Here is a 21,685-nt window from a genome sequence, read left to right as displayed (position 1 = left end):
TTTATTTAAATTTGACTTAGTCAATCCAGAACTACACTGATATTTAGTTCATAATGGAACGTCAGTCCAGTAGAAAAATAAATAACAAATTAATTTACTATTTTTCTATTACTAATTAATGTCTTATCAATAACATTAAAACAAATATTTAAAAATATATATAATTTAATGTTATATTCAAATAATTTTTTGCACATACCTGAAGTTTCACTCTTATCATTTTTATCCAAATTATCTTCCAAATTGTTTTTACGAGATCGTATAATTATAGGCCGACTTAATTCCAGTAATGCACGTGCAGCACTTTGCTCATCCAACCAAACCACATTACCTATAATATTGTTAATAATATTTCTTTATATATATAAACTATTCACTATTCACATTCACTATTTACATTATTATTAATATTGTAAATAGTGAATGATTTGCATGAAACAAAAGAATATATACCCTGTTTCCCCAAAAATAAGACAGTGTCTTATATTAATTTTTGCTCCAAAAGATGAACTAGGTCTTATTTTTTGTATGGTATGGTGGTTTCCGGCCACTAGGGGATGCTCACCACAGCACGGCGGCAGGCAATGGGCCTCTTGATGCCTTGCCTGCACATTTACACGTGACAAGTGACAACCGCAGAAGGGAACATCAGGGTTGGTGGTAGGTGTAGGTGACAGTCTTCATGTCCTGCATGCAGCTGCTCTGCAATGGATGGTGAAGGTAGGGGATAACAGCAGCAGACTAAAAAGAATCACAGCTGCATGCTCTGGTGTTGTTCTGTTCGTCGGGCATGCTTCCAAACAAAAACTTTGCTAGGTCTTACTTTCTGGGGAGACCTTATATTCAGCAAAACCTCTACTAGGTCTTATTTTCAGGGGATGTCTTATTTTTGGGGAAACACAGTATCTATGAAAAGATACTCTTTATAATAAAATTAAACTTTTTGGAACTTTAAACATATAAAATAGTAATTTCAACAAATGATGACAAAATTATATAATTTTCATTTAGTTCCATTAAATTATTGTATGAAGAAAATTTATCATCTAATTTTTACAAATATTCATAAGTAGTTTCAAGCAGGCCTCAAATACTACAAAGATTATTTCATAAAATCAAGATCTGTCTGTATGTTTATTAATTATATGGCATATTTTAAAACAATTTTTTCAGGCAAATAAATTTCTTGCATTTCTGTATGAACTAAAAGAATTTCTGGATACTAGCATATTTTTTTTTCTTCATAACAATAGATTAAGTGTCAAAGCATGAAAATTTGTACATTTTCTGAATATTACAAAATAACAGTGTAGTGTTATTTCATATTATGCACAAAGTATATTGATATTATTATAATAAAAATATACATTTTTTTCAAAACCAATAATTAATTCAATACCAAGTTTATTCTTACTTATATATATATATTATCATACTCTATATATCTGTGCGTGTAAGTATCTAACGTATGTACATATTTCAGGTCAAAAGGTATTTTTCTATTGTCATATCTAGTCATTTGACTCTGTTTTAAAACAAACTTTTAACTCTATAGCCAAATTCAGTGATGTTCAATATTATGATAAACAGCTTGGTGAAAATTAAGCAAAGTATTCGAATAACTGAAAAATATTGTATATTAAGTGACATTGCAATACTAATCCAAAATGAAGTCCTATTATTTAATTTTGGAAATAAAACTAGTAGAAAGGAAATAGATAAAAAGCACATATATAAAAAAGATAAGTTATATTTTATTTTATTTTTATAACAATTTGTTTGACTTAACAAATATAAAAATTCTGAAATTGTCAAATATTACTAAACTTGTAGTCTTGAAATAACTGTTTCTAAGCTTGCTAATGTTATAAAATGAACAATATTGAAAGCTTTTGCAAATTTATATTATTTTATCACTCAAATAATAATATAATTATAATTGGAATACAAATTACTACTATTTGATTCTAATAAACTTTATTCCAACTGTATTTACTCAATTCATAGTTTTACCTTATTATTGGGGTTACAGAAAAATCAAATTCATAAATCAAGAATACACCTTAAATTATCCTTTAAATGGTATATCAGTTTGAAGACAAATAAATTTTAAAATTACCATAAATTGTTGCTTAAATGTACATTTGATCCCCAAACAACTAAACAGTTTATAGTAAGGCATTTATCACAGCAATATCTTTGCATTAATCATGAAAACTAGAATTCTCTAAGGAATGAATCAGAATTAAATTCCCACAATACTTTTATAGTAATGATCAGTTACTAATTAATTGAAAAATCAGCTGGGAGATAAACCAGCCTGTTGCAGAGTATAAATATTACCATACCATTTATTTTTACTAGAAACCTCTTTATACCTATAAACAAAACTTTCTCTAAATAAATGAACAATGGGAAAAATTTGGATTATATAATTTTTTTAGTAACTTAAACTGAAATTTTACAATATGTGGTTTTTGAAACTCATCTCAATAGCTATCCTGGAACCATCTTTTCTATTTTAAAATTTGTCTTTGACATTATTCAAAATTGATTTATAATTTACATTAGGAATTGAGAATCTAATATAGAAAGGTCATAAGAAACTATATATAAATCAATTTGAAATAAAATTTTGGAGAAAAAAATGTGAATCTTAGTGATCCAGTTCAATATCTCAAAATGTTGTTTTATTTTATTTTTAAGTGAAATAAAATGATTAATGTAAGGACTGTTGAAATACAAAGTTATCTTAAATATTTAAAATAATCTATTACTATTTTCCAATTATATTTTACTTCAAATAAATGCATGTTAAATGTTTTTTTATGAATGCATTAGCAAAAATGTCATTACAACCATATACATTATTTTTGTAATTTTTCTGAAAAATGCTATTCAAAACTAATCACATATGTAATACATCAGGTTTTAAAATTTGACTTATATATAAAGCACTAATTTTTTTATATTTTGAAAACAAGTTATACTGCATGAAGAAAATACAAAAGAATATCTAAAACACGTCTTATTTTTAATGAAAATTTATACTTTAAGGACCTTGCAAATTTTTACCTCTGCATTTCAAAAAATAAATTGTAAGTAGATTAAATCAACTATGCAATTATATAATTATAATAATAATCATATCATTAAAGCATAAATATAACAATTTAAGCAAATTAATGTTATTCTTGCTGTTAGTCATAATGCTCCTTCTGGGTGTACTGTACCTGTATAAAAATGAAATTTTTTTAAATGTATCATTCTCCTTTAAAATCATAATAAATAAATAGCTATGGCATTTATCCAATAAATGTGAGTAATGTGTTTAATTTTTTGTATCATTTTATATAATTTTTTAGAGAATTAATCTTAAAAACTTATTCTATTTTGCTAAAATAAAAATTTTTCAAAAACTTACAAGAGATATCATTAATCCATTCTATAGATGATGGGGAATAATCTTTAAAATAATCAAATATGTCTTCTGTACTCATATCATTCACTCCTCTGAAATGTATAGCATCTAAACGAATCCCTCTTAGTTTATCTATTAGTTTAAAAAGTATTCAATTAGAAAACAAAAATATAAACATTTCAAACAAAAAGAATTTTTATTTTATTTTAAAATTTTGTATCAAATCATTATTTTTCCAATAAAAAAGGCTTCCAGAAAATCAATAATTATAAAATTTAGGCCATCAGTAAATAATTCTGTAATTCACAAAATATTAAATTTCAAAATATTTAATATTAATCAAATTTAAACTTCTAAAATATTAGAAAAAGACTTTAAAAATGCTGGAAAGCTTTTTCTATATACAATATATATATATATCAACTTCTTTCCAATGTACATAATTAGTATTTTTTCTCAAGTTCTGTGTACCTTTCTTCCTCATAAAGTAAAATGCATATTATGCATGACATACTTCCTATTCAAATATAGAAATTATCATCTAACTTATATCTATTACAACATAATCAAATATAAATAAAAAATCTGTCAAACTTCGACATATCAAATATCAAGATTAATATAAGTTTATTACAAAAAATACTGGATTGAATTATAATATGTTAGCATTTCTCTCATTTATTAGAACTTTCATAAAAAAATATGAACATGAATATATCACATTGGCCTAATATTAGCCAACATTTTTCCCAGTTTTAAGGGGGAAATTGCACTCAACTTACATTGAACCTTAACTTATGTTTGAGTCTCTATATCAGGAGTGGCGAACCTATGGCATGCGTGCCCAAAGTGGAACGTAAGAGAAATCATCTGGCACGTAATGTATCATATGATTTCTGTCTTTTTCAATCATCCTTTCTGTTTATCACCTGATCATCTTTTTTTCAATCAGATTTTTTACATTTATTCGAATTAAAGCGTATTCATTTAATTTCTTTAAATATCATTATTCGAAGTGTAATACGTTGGTATGCATTAACATCTTTAAAGCTAAGTATGCTTACAATATAGCACGCGGACTCAAAAAGGTTTGCCATCCTCCTCTATATACAACATGTACTGTACCATAGATCTATGGTACATGTTGTAGAGTTTAACTAATGCTACAATTCAGCATTGCTTTTTTAGCAATGCTAAATGTTAAATGCCAAACAAGTTGCAATCTGTCATGCTGCAGTCTGCAAACTATGTGGGAGAATAAATTGTCTGAAAGAATTGTACATAATTGATTAGTGTTGTTTTTATCGTATTCAACAGATATTAGTCAGTTTGATAACTTCCTCAGTAAAGGCATCTTTTGGAATAAATAAAAAGTTTCCAAATCATTTAATTATAATTGAAATATTAAATTACAGATGTAATGTATGTAAAATAAATTTAATTTTAAAATGCAATTTTATCATACTTAAGAGATTGTAATAATAGTAAACTACAGTTTACTTTTTATTAAAATAAAAAGCAGATTAATTTTAGTGAAAAATGCTGAAAAATATTTTAACTTTAGAATATTAACAATTTGCACTGGATAAGAAACAAAACTTCAAAAGCATAAAAGTTAATACGGTTTTCTATTTTTTTTTTGGAAAATACTAAAGAATAAGAATGCTGAATTTTGGCACTTTACTGCCATATCTAAGCAAAGATGCCAGGGTTTCTGCTACACAGTGCTAATTTTGTCACATGGCAATATTTTTTATCACTCTGGCAAAATAAACCAGCAGCTGATAATAAATGATAATTGCTGTGAACTAACACATATTGATCATAATGATGTTCAGCAGTGCTTGATTGGGTAATCAGAAAAACAAAAAATTACCATGAGTTATTTTCCATAATGACATCCAGTCTCTGTTTCAATTTGATTTTCAACAGTCATAAAACTGCAAGTATACTTTCCAAAATACATGTGAAAATGCAAAGAAACCTATTTCTCCTGGTATGATTTTTATGCTGAGAGGCTGAGCACTATGACATAATAAAAATTATAGAGCAAAATTGATACTAATTTCATTTTTATTGACATCAACACAAAAAAAAAAAAGAAGCTAAGTTACAATTTGTCACTTATAAGTGTCCAATGTATATATTTCTGTCTATAAAACACAAATCTTTTGAGTACAATTTTCCAATCGACCAGGTATGATTTAAATGCAATTAGTAAAAATTACTAAGAAATCAATCGAAAATTTAGTAATGCTGATTGATTCCCAAATGTTAGAAATAAAATTTTTTTGCATTTGTATAGACAAACTAAAGCAATTTCAAAATAAATAAAATAAAATAAAACAGTGAAAATTTTTATAATCAATTGCATAGCAAAAAGTAATAAAAATCTCACACATTCTTGTAAAAATTAGATTTACAGCAGCATTATGAAAGATTATTGATAAAGACAATTATACAGGATTTTAAGAAATATTATATTACCAACAACTTCAATGGAACAGAGAATTGTTTACTGTTTAAGGAGGCTGAAGAGCAAGATGGAATGAAATAGGAAACAGAAATGATGACAATGAAAGTGATGAAGTAAAGATTGCTTCAATGACTTCAAGTTTTTTGATGCAAATTGCTAACTTTTTGTATATGAATAAAATTAAAAATAAAAGGTTGACTTATATCAAAGTAATAATTTTTTTTCAAAAAGCAAGTTTTCCAAAATCAGGAGTTGATTTTGTATTTGTCAATTTATAATTGGGCTAATACAGTATACTAAATCAGAAATGGAACTGTAAAACTTGACTTCTGACAAATGTACCGCTCACTTGCCAAATCAATTAACTCCACAAAATAAAATGTGGAGAAAAGTGACAAAGTAATATATGTTCTTTTTTAGAATCCCTTGTAAAATATAATTTCAAATGAACATTGTGGAATGTATTATTGCAGATGAAGCTTTTATCTAATGATATAAAATGTATAAGATAGCATAGATATGTTATAATCGTTATTATTATTACAATTTTGGTGTGATTGAGGGAGTTATATCAATTTGGCAAGTGAAGAATGTAATAACATCAAATTCAATCTTCACATTAGCACACATTTTATTAAAATTTTTTTGCAAAAATGAATAACTATTCTGTTACTGTTACAATGGTTAACAGTAGCAAAATAGTTAATTTAAACAAAATAATAATAATTTTATTTAAATTGATTATTCAGCAACATAAATGATGTCTTCTTCATTAGCTGTATTTGAGTCCCATCATGTCGATTTGTTCTTAAATTTTTATAAGAATCGTGTTTAATAGGAGGAATGAAAAAATTATTTTTAGTTTTATCCATCTTAATATAACAGATTTTCTTTTTTCTAAAAACAATTGTCACCAAAATTAAAACAATTGTTCAATATTCCACAAGTATACTGCTGTGGCAGTTGGACTGTAACTAATTTCTTTTACTTATGTTTTGTGATGAGGTAACATTAAATAATTTACCATTATCTACAAAGCACTGGAGTGTGTACACTGCAGCATTGAAATTGCAGTGTGCACTGACAGATTAACAATACAGTATGGAGTTACTTAGATTGGCTTCTGAAATAAATAAAATTTTTTCAATGGCCAATAAAATTTTGTCATTTAGTGGTATTAATCTCTATTATTAGTAAAACTTACAAATTTAAAAACTTACAAGTATATCAAGTGCTTTCATACTAAAATTTTTAAAAATTTGAAATGTGGAGTTAATCAATTTGGCTTGTAAATGGCTCAAATATAAAAGTTAGTTTATTTAGTAGTGTATACAAATTTCAAAAGTTAACTTTTGAAATTTGTATACACTACTAAATAGTTTCTCCAAAACATTTTCTCACATTCAAAATCATTCTTTTCCTGTAACAACTCAAAATTCTCATCATCTTTATTTTGACAATAGTAATTATATAATGTTAGTGATATGCTAGAAATACAAATAGTTTGAGTGATTAATTATTTAAAATTATTATATTAATCTTGATTTTGACATTTCAAACACCAAAATAGATAAATCTTATAGGTGCATTTTATATTACGACAACTAAAACTGGCCAAAATAAAAATTTTGTGAAAAATTCAAAACGATGGTAATCATTTAAATTTTTAATTATTATAAAATAATAATAAAAACCTTTATTCAATAGAGAAACACACCTTGATATTCCAGAAAACTGACTTTATTTCACTGAATAAATCATAAATAAATGATGGTGAAAAACAATAGTTTAAAAGATTAAATGATAATCAAAACTCTGTTCAATGAAATAGTCAATTTGATGAAATATCAAGGTGTGTTTCCCTACTGAATTCTTTGTTCCAGTTTTTGTTTATATATAAAACCTTTATAAATTTCAGTATAAAAAGGGCTTTCTGTATTCACAAGTGTACAAATTCTACTCTTGACATGGTTATTTCAGAAAATCACTCACTATTCCTCATTTCATAGAAGGAAAACAAAGAACAATTTGTTGTATTTGAAGAAGTATGAGAAGTCTTTCAGCTGAAAGAAAAGCTGAAATTTTCACCACAAAATTTATTCAGTTGGAATAGTTTTTTGAAGGCAATTATGGAATATTGATTTGATATGCACATTCAAAATTTAAACCTTTAAAAAGTTTAGTCCACAAAGTGCTTCATGACAAGATGAACATTAAATACTGGAATAAAAAAATGTATTCCTGCAAGGACCAATGAACAGATTTGGTTAGCAAATACCAAATTTGGATGCCTTGCCAGAAAATTCACTAACTATTCCTTCATCTTGAATAATGAGTCATATTTCACTCTCTCATATTCAATGATTGGAGGAAACTGTAGATTTGATTCAAACAATGGCAGGTCAGTCACTATCAATGCAAAATTTCAGACATTTTTCTTTTCCTGGATAATTTTACACTGGACACCTCAGAAACTGAAAAAATTTCTTTTTCTCTATCCTGCAGTGCACACCATCGAAGATTTTTGGGCTTATCTCAAGCAGTTGATCACTGGGATCTGTTATTGTCTAATGAAAACAGATTTGGACCTAATCCTCTCAGTGAAGAGAAGAATTGATGTAATATGCAGTGAGAATGTAATTAAAACTTTGTAAATAGTTTATATTAAACAGTTGTTTTTGTTCTTTTAAACAGTACAGTGGGTGATCAGTTAATGAACATAATCCGTTCCAAGAGTTTGTTCGCTATCCGAATTGTTCGTTAACCGATTATCGATTTACCATAGGTTTGTATGGGAATTTGATTAATTCGTTCTGGAGACCCCAAAAAATAAAAAAATACATACTTCCTTACTACGTTTATTTATATGTAATAATAAAAATACATATATGAAGTGTGCAATGCCATAAGGTTGTAAATGCCATTTTTCTCAAAATACATTTTACTGAAGAAACAAACTTTAAATGCAATGTTTTTTCCTACAAAAAATATTGTGGCGATAGTGGCGCTCTAAATGGCTATATTTTGAAGATGAATTTATGTGCAAGCCATAATGTTTTAAGTGCCAAAGTGCAAGCCACGTGACTTTTGGCGCATAAAATGTTATGGTTTACATTTACATCATTTTGTTATTCCAATTTGTAACACAGTGAGTTTTTTACGCAGAACTGGATAACTGAATCCCAGTTTATTAATAGTTAACCCGTATCACATTATTTGATATTTCAAAATGATATTCAGACTTCCATTAATCTTTCAAATTTGAACTTTTTAAATACATTTTAACTTTTATTACACTAAATTAATACCTTATTGTTTATATTTTCCTTTATTTATCATAATTATATTACAATTGATAAAGATTACAGCCCAGTTCAAGTACCAAAACTGTGGGCCCAACATTTTTGAAGCCAGGAAGCAGTCACTAATAGATTATTGCCAGTTTTTAATGTTAAAATTGATATTGAATTTGTAAATTGTGTTTAATAATTTAAATGTAAGTTTTTGGTATTCAAAACTGTTTTTCAGCTGTAGAAACATTAATTTTATGATTGCAATTGTTTTTGGCATTTACAACTTTATGCACTTGCACAATTTTGGCATTTACAACGTTGTGGCTCTAACCCTGTTTTTAAACTTTTTTTGTTTCCTTACCATCATACTTAGGTGTTTGAAATTAAACCCAATGTTTTATTCCAAAGTGTAAATTGTTAAAATAATTTTTATAGCATTTGATTAAAGTTTGTTCATTAGAAAACGTGTTTTTTCTCTCTCCCGAAAAGTTTGTTTTTTGGTATTTACAACATTATGGCATTGCACGCTTCATATACACAGTCTTGCATTTTTATTAGTCATGTTTCTTGTTTGTGGGGGTTAAAATGGCATCCAAACCAGGTTGAGGTTAATAGGCTTGGGGATCTCTACAATTACAATGCTATTAATTACTTCTGAAAATCCTGAAGAAGAGAGAAAAGCAATCGACATTAGACAGATTCTTTAAGGCCGTTGATCTGACATCTCCCACTTCTTCAAAAGATCTGTAATCAATAGCAGATATCGGCATTAATCCTCTTTTTCATAATAAAACATATCTTGCCAAGTTTCCTGGCTTTCTTCTGTTGTCAGATCCATTTAAGGTTCCATTATGAGCTCTTCAATGTTCTTTATTTCTCAGATGTGATTTTTGTTACTCCTTTAGCTGCTTGAGTCTTCTTCGTTATACTGCATCTTTCTTAGATAAGATTGAACTGCAGCCTACTGTAGATTTGTTCAAGCCATACTGCCCGGCAACATTAGACATCTTCTGCCCACTCTCTACCTTTGCTATTATACTCTCACCTTTCAAAAATAAAAACAGATGCAAAACTTTAACAAGTGCCCACCCGACAGTCTCACGAATACTATAAAAGAATTGTTTCTGTCAGAAAAACAAAAGGCTGGAATTACAAGGGAGTATTTCAAAGTTTGAGGAATACTATCTGATCAGTATATATCGGATTGAGCGTCGATGTAGACAAGGGAAAATCAATCGGTATTTGCTATTTCCGTCGCTTCTTTTTATGTTTGTTCAGTGAAATGAAGTGTTCAGTGAAGTGTTCGTTATCCGATCATAAAAATCTTCCGCAAAAGTGTTCGTTATCTGATTTGTTCGTTAACCGATCTGTTCATTAACTGATCACCCACTGTATATCATTCATTTAAATTAATATTTCTTTTACATGGAAATTTGAATAAATAAAGTTGTGACAAATTTTAGTGGACACCTTATATATTTCATTAGATACTTTATGAAGTATTAATATATAATTTAAATTATTATATTCCTTATATATATAATAGAAAAAAAAAATAATAATAATTATGAATAATAAATTACCTGAAGTTTTTTCAGAATCTACTGGAATATTCATGCTATTGTAAAAAAACAAAAAAATACAATTATTACTAAAATTACATAGTAAAATTAAACAATTTTATAAATAGTGGTGATAACCTCTTATACAAAGCACCGATTTCTTCTTGTGTTATATTTTGTACTGGTCTTGCTTCTAAATAAAATCTTTCTGCTCTTTCTCCTAACTTGTCTTGAATTTTCTGCCAATAAATTTAAAAGAGCACATTTAAAAGACAAAGGAGTATTTCACAAACCTGGCTGCAAATACACTTACCTCAGATGTCAAATCTAATCCAGATGCAAAAATGTTAGATTTATTTTCATACTTTTTCATTTCCTATAAAAATTTCAATATTTTCTCATTTATAACAAGAAGTTTAAAATATTATTTCAGTATTTTATTTTATAAATTCTCGATAAACAGAAAAATTTATTAATATAGGTATTATTTATATATATCCATATAATATGTTAAATCAAAAAAATTCTTTTATCGTCAAGATTGACTTTTGAAGTAAATTATGAACAAGATGATGTATCAATGTTGAGATTTTAACACTTCTAAAGTTTTTTTCTATGTTTGACTCTCTGCCTTGCAGACAATAAGCAACCTTCTAATTATGTGCATCATGGATTATGCCAGAATTAGAGGCAGCAAAGTGATGAGGAATGACATTTGACATATCCAGGTCAACTCACTCCTGAATATTTCTGAGCTGACCTAGACTCAAACATAGATCCAAAAAGCAGTAGGCTGGTCTGAGTTATCCAAGCCATCACTTCTGAAACTTTATTTTTTCCTTTTTAGAAATACTTTTTATTATTGAATAATTAAATAAAATTTATTAACATTTCTCAACATTAATGCTATCTTTATAAACAGTTTTAACAGTTATAGTCAAAACAGATTTATTAAAAATTAAAAATATTTTTTTTAATTATCTAATTTAGTCATGTCTTGATAACATAATATATAAATAATTAGGTAATAATTTTTAAAATGAAACCTGAAATCAAAACAAAAAAATAATAAGACTAATTGAACCAATGAGATACCTAAAACCTTTTTCAATTTTGTGAAATTTAATACATTTGCAAATCTTTTAAATAAAATATAAGATTGAATAAATTATCTAGAGGTTTGACAAGACTAATAATTTAAAATATTTAAACCTAACAATGCTATAGATTATAGTAACAAAACTCATCTTCAGTTTTCAATTACATCTACGTTTCACCTCTCTATTGTTAATAACTACAGTATACTGATTATATGACACTGTTGTACAAAATCCATTTGAAATAATCCATTGAGTCCAGAATGGTTTATAAACTTATTGGTGCTTATGAATTTTCAAAGTTTTTGACGCTTGCAAATGGATACTTCCATTTTATGGATTTAGTTTGTTTCATATTATAATTGTGTATTCAATGATAACATAGTCTGCATGTCATTAAATGCACAGTTATAATATGCACATTGAAAATGACTCAATATATCATCATCCAAAGATGAAAAAAAAATAAGAAACTCTTTGTTTTTGTCAAATTTAAATTTTTTTTAACAGTATTTATTTATTTACTTAAATACAATTAAAATGTATTTTCCAAAAATTGTTTGTTTGTTTATTTTGATTTAGATTATAAACTTGTTTATTACAATCTCAGAACTATGGTAACTACATAAACAATAATACGTATAGAAATTAAACTTCTCATACATATATAATTTTAATTACACAAATATATCTACATTAAAAAAAACTAACTAATTTGTCAATTTTTTAACACGCATTTATGAAAACCTACTTTATTATATAATGGACTTTTGGCTTTTATCAGGCATCCCTCATCCAAATTAGCTAAATCAAGGTTTTACTGTACTTGCTTTATCATGTATATTTAGCAATTTTATTTTCAAAGAACTATGAAACTCATTTTGTAAATTTCTCCTTCAATATGTATATAAAAAAAAATTAATCATTTAATTCTGAAATAAAAAGATTTATTCAAACACAATATTTTAACATTAAAAAAGAAAAAGACTATGTTGATTTAATAAAAGATTAGACAAATTTCTAATTGTTTAAAATATTTACATAGTAATTCAAATGAAAATCAGCAATTCATTAATTGCATAAATTAAAAATTAAAATTCAGTACCCATAGTCCATTTAAATTAAAAAAATACAGTAGAATCTTCTTATTGTAATCAAGGTTATCACTATCAGTCAAATTATGTTATATGTTTTGAAACATCATAATTCTTATAAGTTGAAATAAACTTTGCTTATTGTAATCAAAGTTAAGTAAGTAGGCATTAAGTTGTCTTTTCACACTATCGTCTCAACATGTGGTTGATAACATGTAATCATTATCAGTATTACATATGTATACTGAAATTTAATTTTGAAAAAAAAAAAATCACTTAAAAACTGATATAATTTCAAACTCTAATGTTTTTGGTTTATTTTATGGACCATTATTAAGAGGTCTTTAATATCAAATTATAGAACATTCAAACACTTAACTGTTATTTTCTATAAAAAACTAATACAAGTACATGACTGGCATTATTCACATTTAATAAATATAAAAAATATAGTCTTTGTAAAGTTGTATTTATATTTATTAAATGTTATTTTCTAATCAAATATTCTATTATTCAATAGTTAAAAACTCCTGATGATGGTCTACTAGGCCATTGAGTTTAACCTATTTAAATCTATTTAGCTAGAGAATTAATTACAATAGAATCTGCTTATTGTAATCACTTGAGGTTTCATCTATACTGATAACAATAACAACTAATGATAATAAACAGGAAAAGTGAATAGATTTCAATTACTGGAATTCTGGTTTTGCGTCTTTGTCCATTACACCGTAATTGGTTCTGAGTATGTGATTAACTATATCCTGGTGTGGTGAGTGGTTTTGTACTTTGTCATAGTGTTTTATTATGTCCTTTTAATAACTATATACTGTAATGTATTAATTAGTAGTAATTCATCCAGTAATTTTGTTTGCCTGCTGTTTTTTGCAGTATTATCTGTAACAATAACTAACATATACTTTCTGTAATAAAATTTATGTCAGTTTAATGCCAGCAATTTAAATTATTATACTGTGAGCAATAACAATTAAAACAATAATTATTGGACACTACTGATAATGATTTGAAGAATAAACCATCATCCTAAACAGTGATTAATTTTAAGTAATCAAGTATTTATTGCATCCTTATTATTTAAATTGTTTTAAAGTTAAATGAAAGAATACACATATTCATAAAAATATAAATTATTTGTATAGTATATTTAAAAAAATGAAGAGAATAATTCAAAATTCAGTTGTTCTTTATTTTTATGATCTAATTAATTCTTGGAAAATCTTCACTTAAGTGAATTTTTACAAAGAAAACTAGGGTTTTCCAATAGGTTCAACAACATAAATGGAGTGTCTATTTTAAACAATATACCTTGAACTAACTATATCAGGGGGTTTATTCTTATGCCTTTGTGTCCTTATTATACAATTTTATTATTTAAATGTCTACTAGGACAGATTGTATTACTAGGACTTATTATACCAGTGTCCAAGTCCTGCAAAATGAGGAAACGTATCCAGAGAAAAAAGAAAGAATCTTTATTGTTGGCCTGATTTACCTGTACACAATTTACAAACTTTGTTTGTGTTTCTTTGCAAAATATAGTCAAAATAGAGAGAAAAGAAAGCAATAATTATAAAAGGCAACTATATAAACATATGTACATTAAAAGACAAAGCAATAGAATTAACAACTTGGGAAGAGAAATCCACCAATCCTGGGAAGTATTATCAACAGGGATGGCAGTTTGACACATTTATAGAGGAAATGCACTTAAAAATACAATAATAGTCCAGGCAAAGGTAAGTGAGGGATATGTTGGTTTTAAGAAAATGTTTTCACGATCCCTCTTTTTTAAATATGTATCTTTTTAAAATTATTGATTTATATATACAGGATCAGAGACATAATATGGATATTTTATTGTTATTTTTATATTTCAATGTTATTAGCAACCAAAATAATGTAAGTTATTTTAATAGTATTATTGTATGGTGAATTATTATAGCATTATTGTAACCCCCCTTTTTAAATCTTGTTTTTAGCACATGGTGACTGTAAACCTGCTGATGAGGGACTGAATGGTCCAAAACACAGTGTGTAAATTGTGTACAGGTAAATCAAGCCAACAATAAGATTCTTTATTTTTTCTCTGGATTCATTTCCTCATTTTGCAGGACTTGGACATCGGTATAATAAGTCCTAGTAATACGATCTGTCCTAGTAGACATTTAAATAATAAAATTGTATCACGGGTCTTCAAACTATTTGACTATTGATCTGTTCAAAAATTCCTCAACTTTTTATCAACCCCCTATTTTTTTTGCTAATACTGTTAACAACAACAAATCTGACGAGCCAGGGAATCCACACTGTTTTCATATAAAAGATCTACTTACAGTGCATAAATTTACATCATCCTAAACTGTCACATACACTGGACTAATAATTTTTAACGAACTGTTTTTAATTGACCCTCAAAGATGTTTTATCAACTCCCAGTGAAGTCAATATTGACCACTTTGCAGACTCTAAATCATATAACAGCAGCATGCCAAAATGGTAAACAAAGAATAACTTCTAAATACAATATTTCGTAATCAAAAAGTGGAGGTCATCAAAGAAACGATGATAAAATAATCTATTATACACATATAATCCAGCAGCATAAGTTCTGAACAAATTCTCTTTCAAACTTGAAAATACATTAAACAGATTTCAACTTTAAGTTGAAAGTATTTTATAATTCTAGACATATCAAAACATACAAAAGACCAAGAACATAATTCATTTTACTTAGATCAGTTAATCTTGATGTTTAATCTTTTAAAATAATCTCAATAAAAGATTATTTTTAGCTTTATAAAAATCAAGTTAATACATTATTATAATAATCACAAATACTTTTTAATATATAAAAATCGCAGGAAATATCCAGGAAAGGAAAATTTATTATTGAAAAATGAAATGTTTTAACCTTATAAGGCATGAATTCCACTTTGACTTCAACTTTGACTTGCTTCTCATCAATTTCTGCATCCTTTTCATCAGGAATTTCATCAACTTCCATTATATCTATTGTATCTGTACAGGACGTGGCATTGTTAGAATCCAAAGTGATTTTTAAATTTGGCCATTCTTTACCTAAAACTAACTGATCCATATTTTAAATAATATGCTTTAAATAAAAACACTGACTTGAATTTAACTATATTTTAAAATTTAATATAATTCTAATAAAGTTTCCAGTTTGTATTTAGTGACGAATAATTTAAAAATATCATCTTAAGACTCGATTTAAAAGTAGCCTTTATTCACAACGATCGAATGCTTCGCGTAAGATTGCTCTGTATAAGACCAAGAAAAATTAAAATAAATACATGACTTAAGTGTTGCCAACTGTGAATAGAAACCTTTTTTTTTAATGTTGAATAATAATAAACTTTATAATATATTTCTTTAAATATATGTTTAACTTAAATATAAAAAGAAATAATATATACTCTGCTAATGAAATTCTTTAAATAAATTTATTAAATGTGAAAAAATATTTATTTAGAATTTGTTAAAATAAAAATCTAGTGGAGTAAATAATATATTATTTATTATTAAAAAGTTAGTAATAATAATAATTAAGTAAAAAGTTTAATTTCGATATGTTTTTGTAAATTAATTAATATTTTTTGGCGGTTTTCTTGTTTAAATTTTTGGCAGTTGCTAAGCGATAAATGTTTGTTGTTAGTTTTATTTTAATTTTTAAATTTGCTTTCGTTCGTTTATTTGACGTCGTGTGTAAAGTATGACTTTTAACTTTTTAATTTCAAAATATTATTATTAAAAGCAAACTATTTAACTCTAGAGGACTACCACGTTTTTAATCATTGCAGTTTATTAATTCAAATCTTATTTTATTAGATAATTATGTAAGAAAAATGAGCATTCGATGGAAGAACTTTACATTTTCTGAAGCTTACATCAATGAATATCAAAAACTTGATCTTATTTACAAGATTCAAACCTTACATGGCATTTATTATGAGTCTGAAGTAAGAATTTTGTTTATATAATAATAGTAATATTAAAGTACATTTTAAATGTTTTAGCTGTTTTACTGTATCTAGCTACTTCACTATTACATCTCGTATACCTTAAGTGTATAATTAATCAATTACTTCACATACAGGTTACTTTTTGATTAAATGGATATGACTTTTATCAATTTTAAAGGTAAGGTAATTATACAGTTTAAGGGAATATGAGTTATTTTAATTATTATTATTTAAAAAAAAAAGTATATTTAATAGACATTCGGAAAATGCATAACATTTTTCCGGGCGATCTGTATATAAAGTGTTATAAATAAAAAATCATTAGACTACTTACCGATTGTGTCCCGCTTGAGATGCCATTGCTTAAGCTTGTTTCGTCGTGGGGCGGCACATTGGACGGCGGATGCGTACGAAGTGTGTCATGTGACATTTTTTGATGCCATCTGGCTACGTGACTACTCTCTCACCTCATATCCTGATAACTTAATAATAATGATGATGAATAATGAATAAATATATGAAACAACAAAGGTAAAACTGCTTGTTTAACAATGATAATTCTATCACGATATATATTATGATGATAAAAATTAGTCAGATGCAACATAAAATGTCTATTGTCTTGATGTAAATAAATATAACTGAAGTGAGAAGAATAAGTTATCAGGAACACGTCAGATGCGAGGTGAGAGAGTAGTCACATGGCTGGATGGCATCGAGGCATCAAGAAATGTCACGTGACACACTTTGTATGCATCCGCCGTCCAATGTGCCGCCCCGCGACAAAAACAAGTTTAAGCAATGGTGTCTCAAACAGGGCACAATCGGTAAGTAGTCTAATGATTTTTTATTTATAACACTTTATATATGGATCGCCCGGAAAAATTTATGCATTTTCTGAATGTCTATTAAACATACCTTCTTTTTAAAAAAATAATTAAAATAGCTCATATTTCCTTAAACTGTATAGTTACCAAAGGTAATTTATAACACATTCAACGGTTAGTAAAGAAAATAATGGCTAAGAGTGTAAAATAATTATACTTAAGGGTGTACTATAGATTACCACCTATGGAATTTTAGGACTATGATTATATATTTGAAATCAAGGGACCGAGACAAGTTCAACAGTACCCTATTTTTGGACCGGAGACGAAAAATAAAAAAGTTATCATACTTTTTTAATGCTCTCGTGAAGACGACACCATAGTTGCTAGTACTGCCATCTTGCAGTAAAGTCTGCAAACCATGACGTCGGACTACGGTCATCTCCAGGAGAGTTAAACACGCGATACGAGAGCGGAGGAGAGCGACGCGACTTCCAATCATCACGCGATCACCATTTCGGTTAATGTTACTTATGGCAGCGAACATGGCGGCCGTTCCCACTGTTCGTGCTCCCGACTGACCTCCCGGAGGGGAGCCACCGGCAGGCAGCCATGTGCTAATCGTCACTAGTTATTGATTCACGGTAGTTCTTGAACAAAGTAAAGAAAGGGGGGAATGTCTACTGAAGGCAATTTTAACGGCAAGCAACGCGACTCCCGATTGCAATAGCGAGGCCAACTTAGCGGAGAGAGCGACGCAACTGCCTATCATCACGCGATCGCTGGAAAAAAGTATGGTAACTTTATTATTTTTCGTTTCCGGTCCAAAAGTAGGGTATCGTTGAACTCGTCTCGGTCTCCTGAGTTCAGATATATACTCAAAGACCCGAAATTCCATAGGTGGTAATCTATAGTATCCCCATACTTAATTACATAAAATGGAAATAACACTGAAAACACTTGTAACGATTACATGTTTATTATATTAGGGTGACTGGACGTCCCCAATTTTTCCTGTTTTTAACATTTGGTTGTTGAATCAATCTTTGAATAGAACAGTTTTATTAACTTTCCATTATATCATCATCAATTTATAGATCAATAAATAAATTTTAAATAATAATTGAAGTTCAATCAGTTTTGGACCCTATTTTCACTGATTCTGAAATGTGTCCTCAGTTGAATTGTAAATGTTATAGTTTGTCTAACTCAGGCCTGGCTAACCCGCGGCCCGTCACGTTAAATTGTGTGGCCCGCTAAGCGATATTATATATCTATTAAAACTTTTGTTTCCCATTATGTGTATACCAAAACAAGTAAATAAATGAAAATTTGCATGTGTCATTGTTATAATGCGCAAGTGCGAGTACAAACTCTTGGTATAACAATAAAATCTTATTCATTTTGTATTTGTTTTACTTTTTTAAAAGCATGTTTGTCTAAATTGTGGCCCACTGTAATGTTACGCATGATCAAAGTGGCCCGCAAAACAATTTGGGTTGGCAAGGCCTGGTCTAACTGTATGCAAAATAGCAATTGACAGCAACAAATTCTCGCCCTCTAGTGGACAACACGTAAAATTAAACTTAACCTATTTGAAACTAACCTAGGGTGCTAAAATATTTGGATTTGTGTGAGATGAAACAAAACAGCGGAATTTGAAAACTCCAAAATCTACTTTTTGTTGAAGATCAATGGAACGTCACATGCCAAGTAATCTCTTGTTTATCAAATGATGTATTTCAGTCCCCAATTGAACATACTCTATCTTTTCTCTATATTTCATTTTTGTTTTTTTTCTCAGATGCTGGCAATTAAAAAAAACTGATGCATTCTAGCCCCTAATTTTTATTTTTTTTTATAAAAAGAATAATAAGCCTATCTCTAGCACTAAACAATAAGCAGAAACATTATATTGGTGTGAATAAAAAAGTATAGACTATAATAAAGCTCATTATATCTACACATGAAATATATGAAATATATAATTTAAAAATTAAAATTATTTAAAAACCAATGGATTCAGATTTTGTTGCTAATCTTACTTAATTGTATTATAGACTGGTACATGAAAATTTAAATTCTCTTCCCTTTATGACTTGTGGTGGATTAGTGACTTCTTAACTCTAAAACATTTATAAAACGAAGTAGAATCAAAATTAAAAGGTTGAAAAAACAAACCAGTTTCCAACAAAGAGAGATTCTTTTTATTATTACTGTAAACTTTTCCCTAAATGCATTTTGCCAGACACTGGTCTCTTCAGTAGGGTCGATTACAAGTACACAGTACAGTTTAAATTTCCATCCACGACAAGTATCCATTATTATTTTTCATTTTACAATTACAACTTATATACATCTGACAAGATTTACCCAGCATTCTGCTGGAACTGCACCATTATTTAAATTTATGGTGTTACTTTGCATAACAATTGCAAAATGTTTCTTTAATCTTCTTTTTACAATGTTTTTTTTTTTTTTTTTTTTTTCCTGACGGCCGGATGGCCGAGCGGTCAAGGTGGCAGCCTACCGCTCTGGGGGACCCGGGATCGAATCCGAACAGGTCGAATAATCCCCAGGAATTTTTCGGGGGGTGGTCCGTTTGGATATGTCGGGCCCCGTCCCTCACCACCCGGTCGCCCCATTGTGGGCCTGGCCGAACCCATAATGGGCCTACTAAAAGAGGCCCTCTTAGTGCCCACAGGGCGGAAAGAGTTAAAAAAAAAAAAAAATGTTTTTTTCCTTATATACAATTTTTATCTTATTTATATCAATTTGACAATCATTATTATTACAATGTAGAAAAACTGGGGAAGTATTAACTTTTAATCGTACGGCAGCAAGATGTTCAGATATTCTAACCATTAATGTGTAATTGTTATCTCTAAATAGTTAATTTTTATTACATTTTTCAGTCTCATGAGTAAATTTTTATTCTTTTACTTTTAACAAAGACTAGATTATAAATTTAATGTTTTTAGTAAATGTTACTAGTATAAAAAAGTTAACAAAAAAAAACTTAACCATAAATTTCAACATAAATTCTTTAACATTGATTGTTTTTGACCTTTACTGTTATAATTTTTAATAAAAGTTAGAATTTACTTTTATAAATATTTGCAGATATAATATGCAGAATGATATTTTGTCATAAAAATGAATTAATAATTTATTCAGTATTTTTGTAAAATGTTTTTAATTTAAATTTTTGTATGTTAATATATTTTATGAAATGTAGTATTAAAAATTATGACCAAAATTAATTTTAGTCTTTCAAATAATGTTAAAATTTTGATATGATTTAATATTTGATGTGATTGTATACATATGTATGTTTGAGTTTATATGCTTTTTATAATTATAACATAATAAATTTTTTGTAGCATCTAAAATCATCAGTCACCCATCTAATAGCTGTTGAACCAAGTTTAACACCTAAATACTTATCAGCATGTGCAGCAGGTCAGTTATTATTTTTTTACATAGAACAAATAATTTGTGAAAATTTTATAATTTTTTCTGCTTAATTAAACAACAAAATAATTAATTGTTGTGTTAATCAAATATTCAAAAGTATATTTAATAAAATAATTTAAATATACTTTTCATTCATTATTAAAATCATAATTAAAAAAGTATATACAGTAGAATCTCATTTTAACAGGTCACAAAACAATGGATTTTTTTCCCAGCTTCTGCCAAGTCAATGTAATTTTACCTCCTTTTAGCAGATCCATAATTCAGAATAACAGATTTTTTTTTCTAGCCCCTTGTATTGTAAACTTGATATTTTTTCAACGTTTAGTTAACATTCTGGTGTTTCTGGAAATTTGGAGTTTCACGATGAATTTGTTAGCTTACATCTGGGATATGTACAATTAAAGAATTGTACGAAGAGAGTCAGTGGGCTG

The 21,685-nt window shown here is 27.6% G+C and overlaps 2 protein-coding genes across 5 annotated transcripts in view; one reads left to right on the top strand and one right to left on the bottom strand.

Annotated features, from left to right (window-relative positions):
* LOC136985022 (nuclear cap-binding protein subunit 3-like) overlaps positions 1-16,275 on the bottom strand; it is a 29,290-nt gene extending 13,015 nt beyond the window's left edge. Inside the window, exons 1-6 of the mRNA XM_067282207.1 lie at positions 15,876-16,275; positions 11,066-11,128; positions 10,891-10,991; positions 10,774-10,808; positions 3,425-3,553; positions 200-331 (exon numbers count right to left, since the gene is read on the bottom strand). Of these exons, the coding sequence (XP_067138308.1) occupies positions 200-331; positions 3,425-3,553; positions 10,774-10,808; positions 10,891-10,991; positions 11,066-11,128; positions 15,876-16,061 (646 nt within the window). The 5' untranslated portion in view covers positions 16,062-16,275. The remainder of the gene's footprint in view (positions 1-199; positions 332-3,424; positions 3,554-10,773; positions 10,809-10,890; positions 10,992-11,065; positions 11,129-15,875) is intronic.
* A 517-nt stretch (positions 16,276-16,792) lies between these two features.
* Positions 16,793-21,685, top strand: part of LOC136985018 (SMC5-SMC6 complex localization factor protein 1-like) — a 386,884-nt gene continuing 381,991 nt past the window's right edge. For all 4 annotated transcript variants that reach the window (XR_010882270.1, XM_067282201.1, XM_067282200.1 and 1 more), the window contains exons 1-2: positions 16,793-16,944; positions 21,158-21,236. Coding sequence is in view for 3 of the 4 variants with exons in the window: in XM_067282201.1 (XP_067138302.1) it covers positions 16,831-16,944; positions 21,158-21,236 (193 nt within the window). In the remaining variant the exon portion in view is untranslated. The remainder of the gene's footprint in view (positions 16,945-21,157; positions 21,237-21,685) is intronic.

The sequence above is a fragment of the Centruroides vittatus genome, unplaced genomic scaffold, assembly GCF_030686945.1.
Source record: "Centruroides vittatus isolate TY-2023 unplaced genomic scaffold, ASM3068694v2 contig_943, whole genome shotgun sequence".
Lineage (NCBI taxonomy): Eukaryota > Metazoa > Arthropoda > Arachnida > Scorpiones > Buthidae > Centruroides > Centruroides vittatus.
The sequence above is the reverse complement of the archived record's forward strand: the minus strand, read 5'-3'. Positions and strand labels throughout refer to the sequence as shown.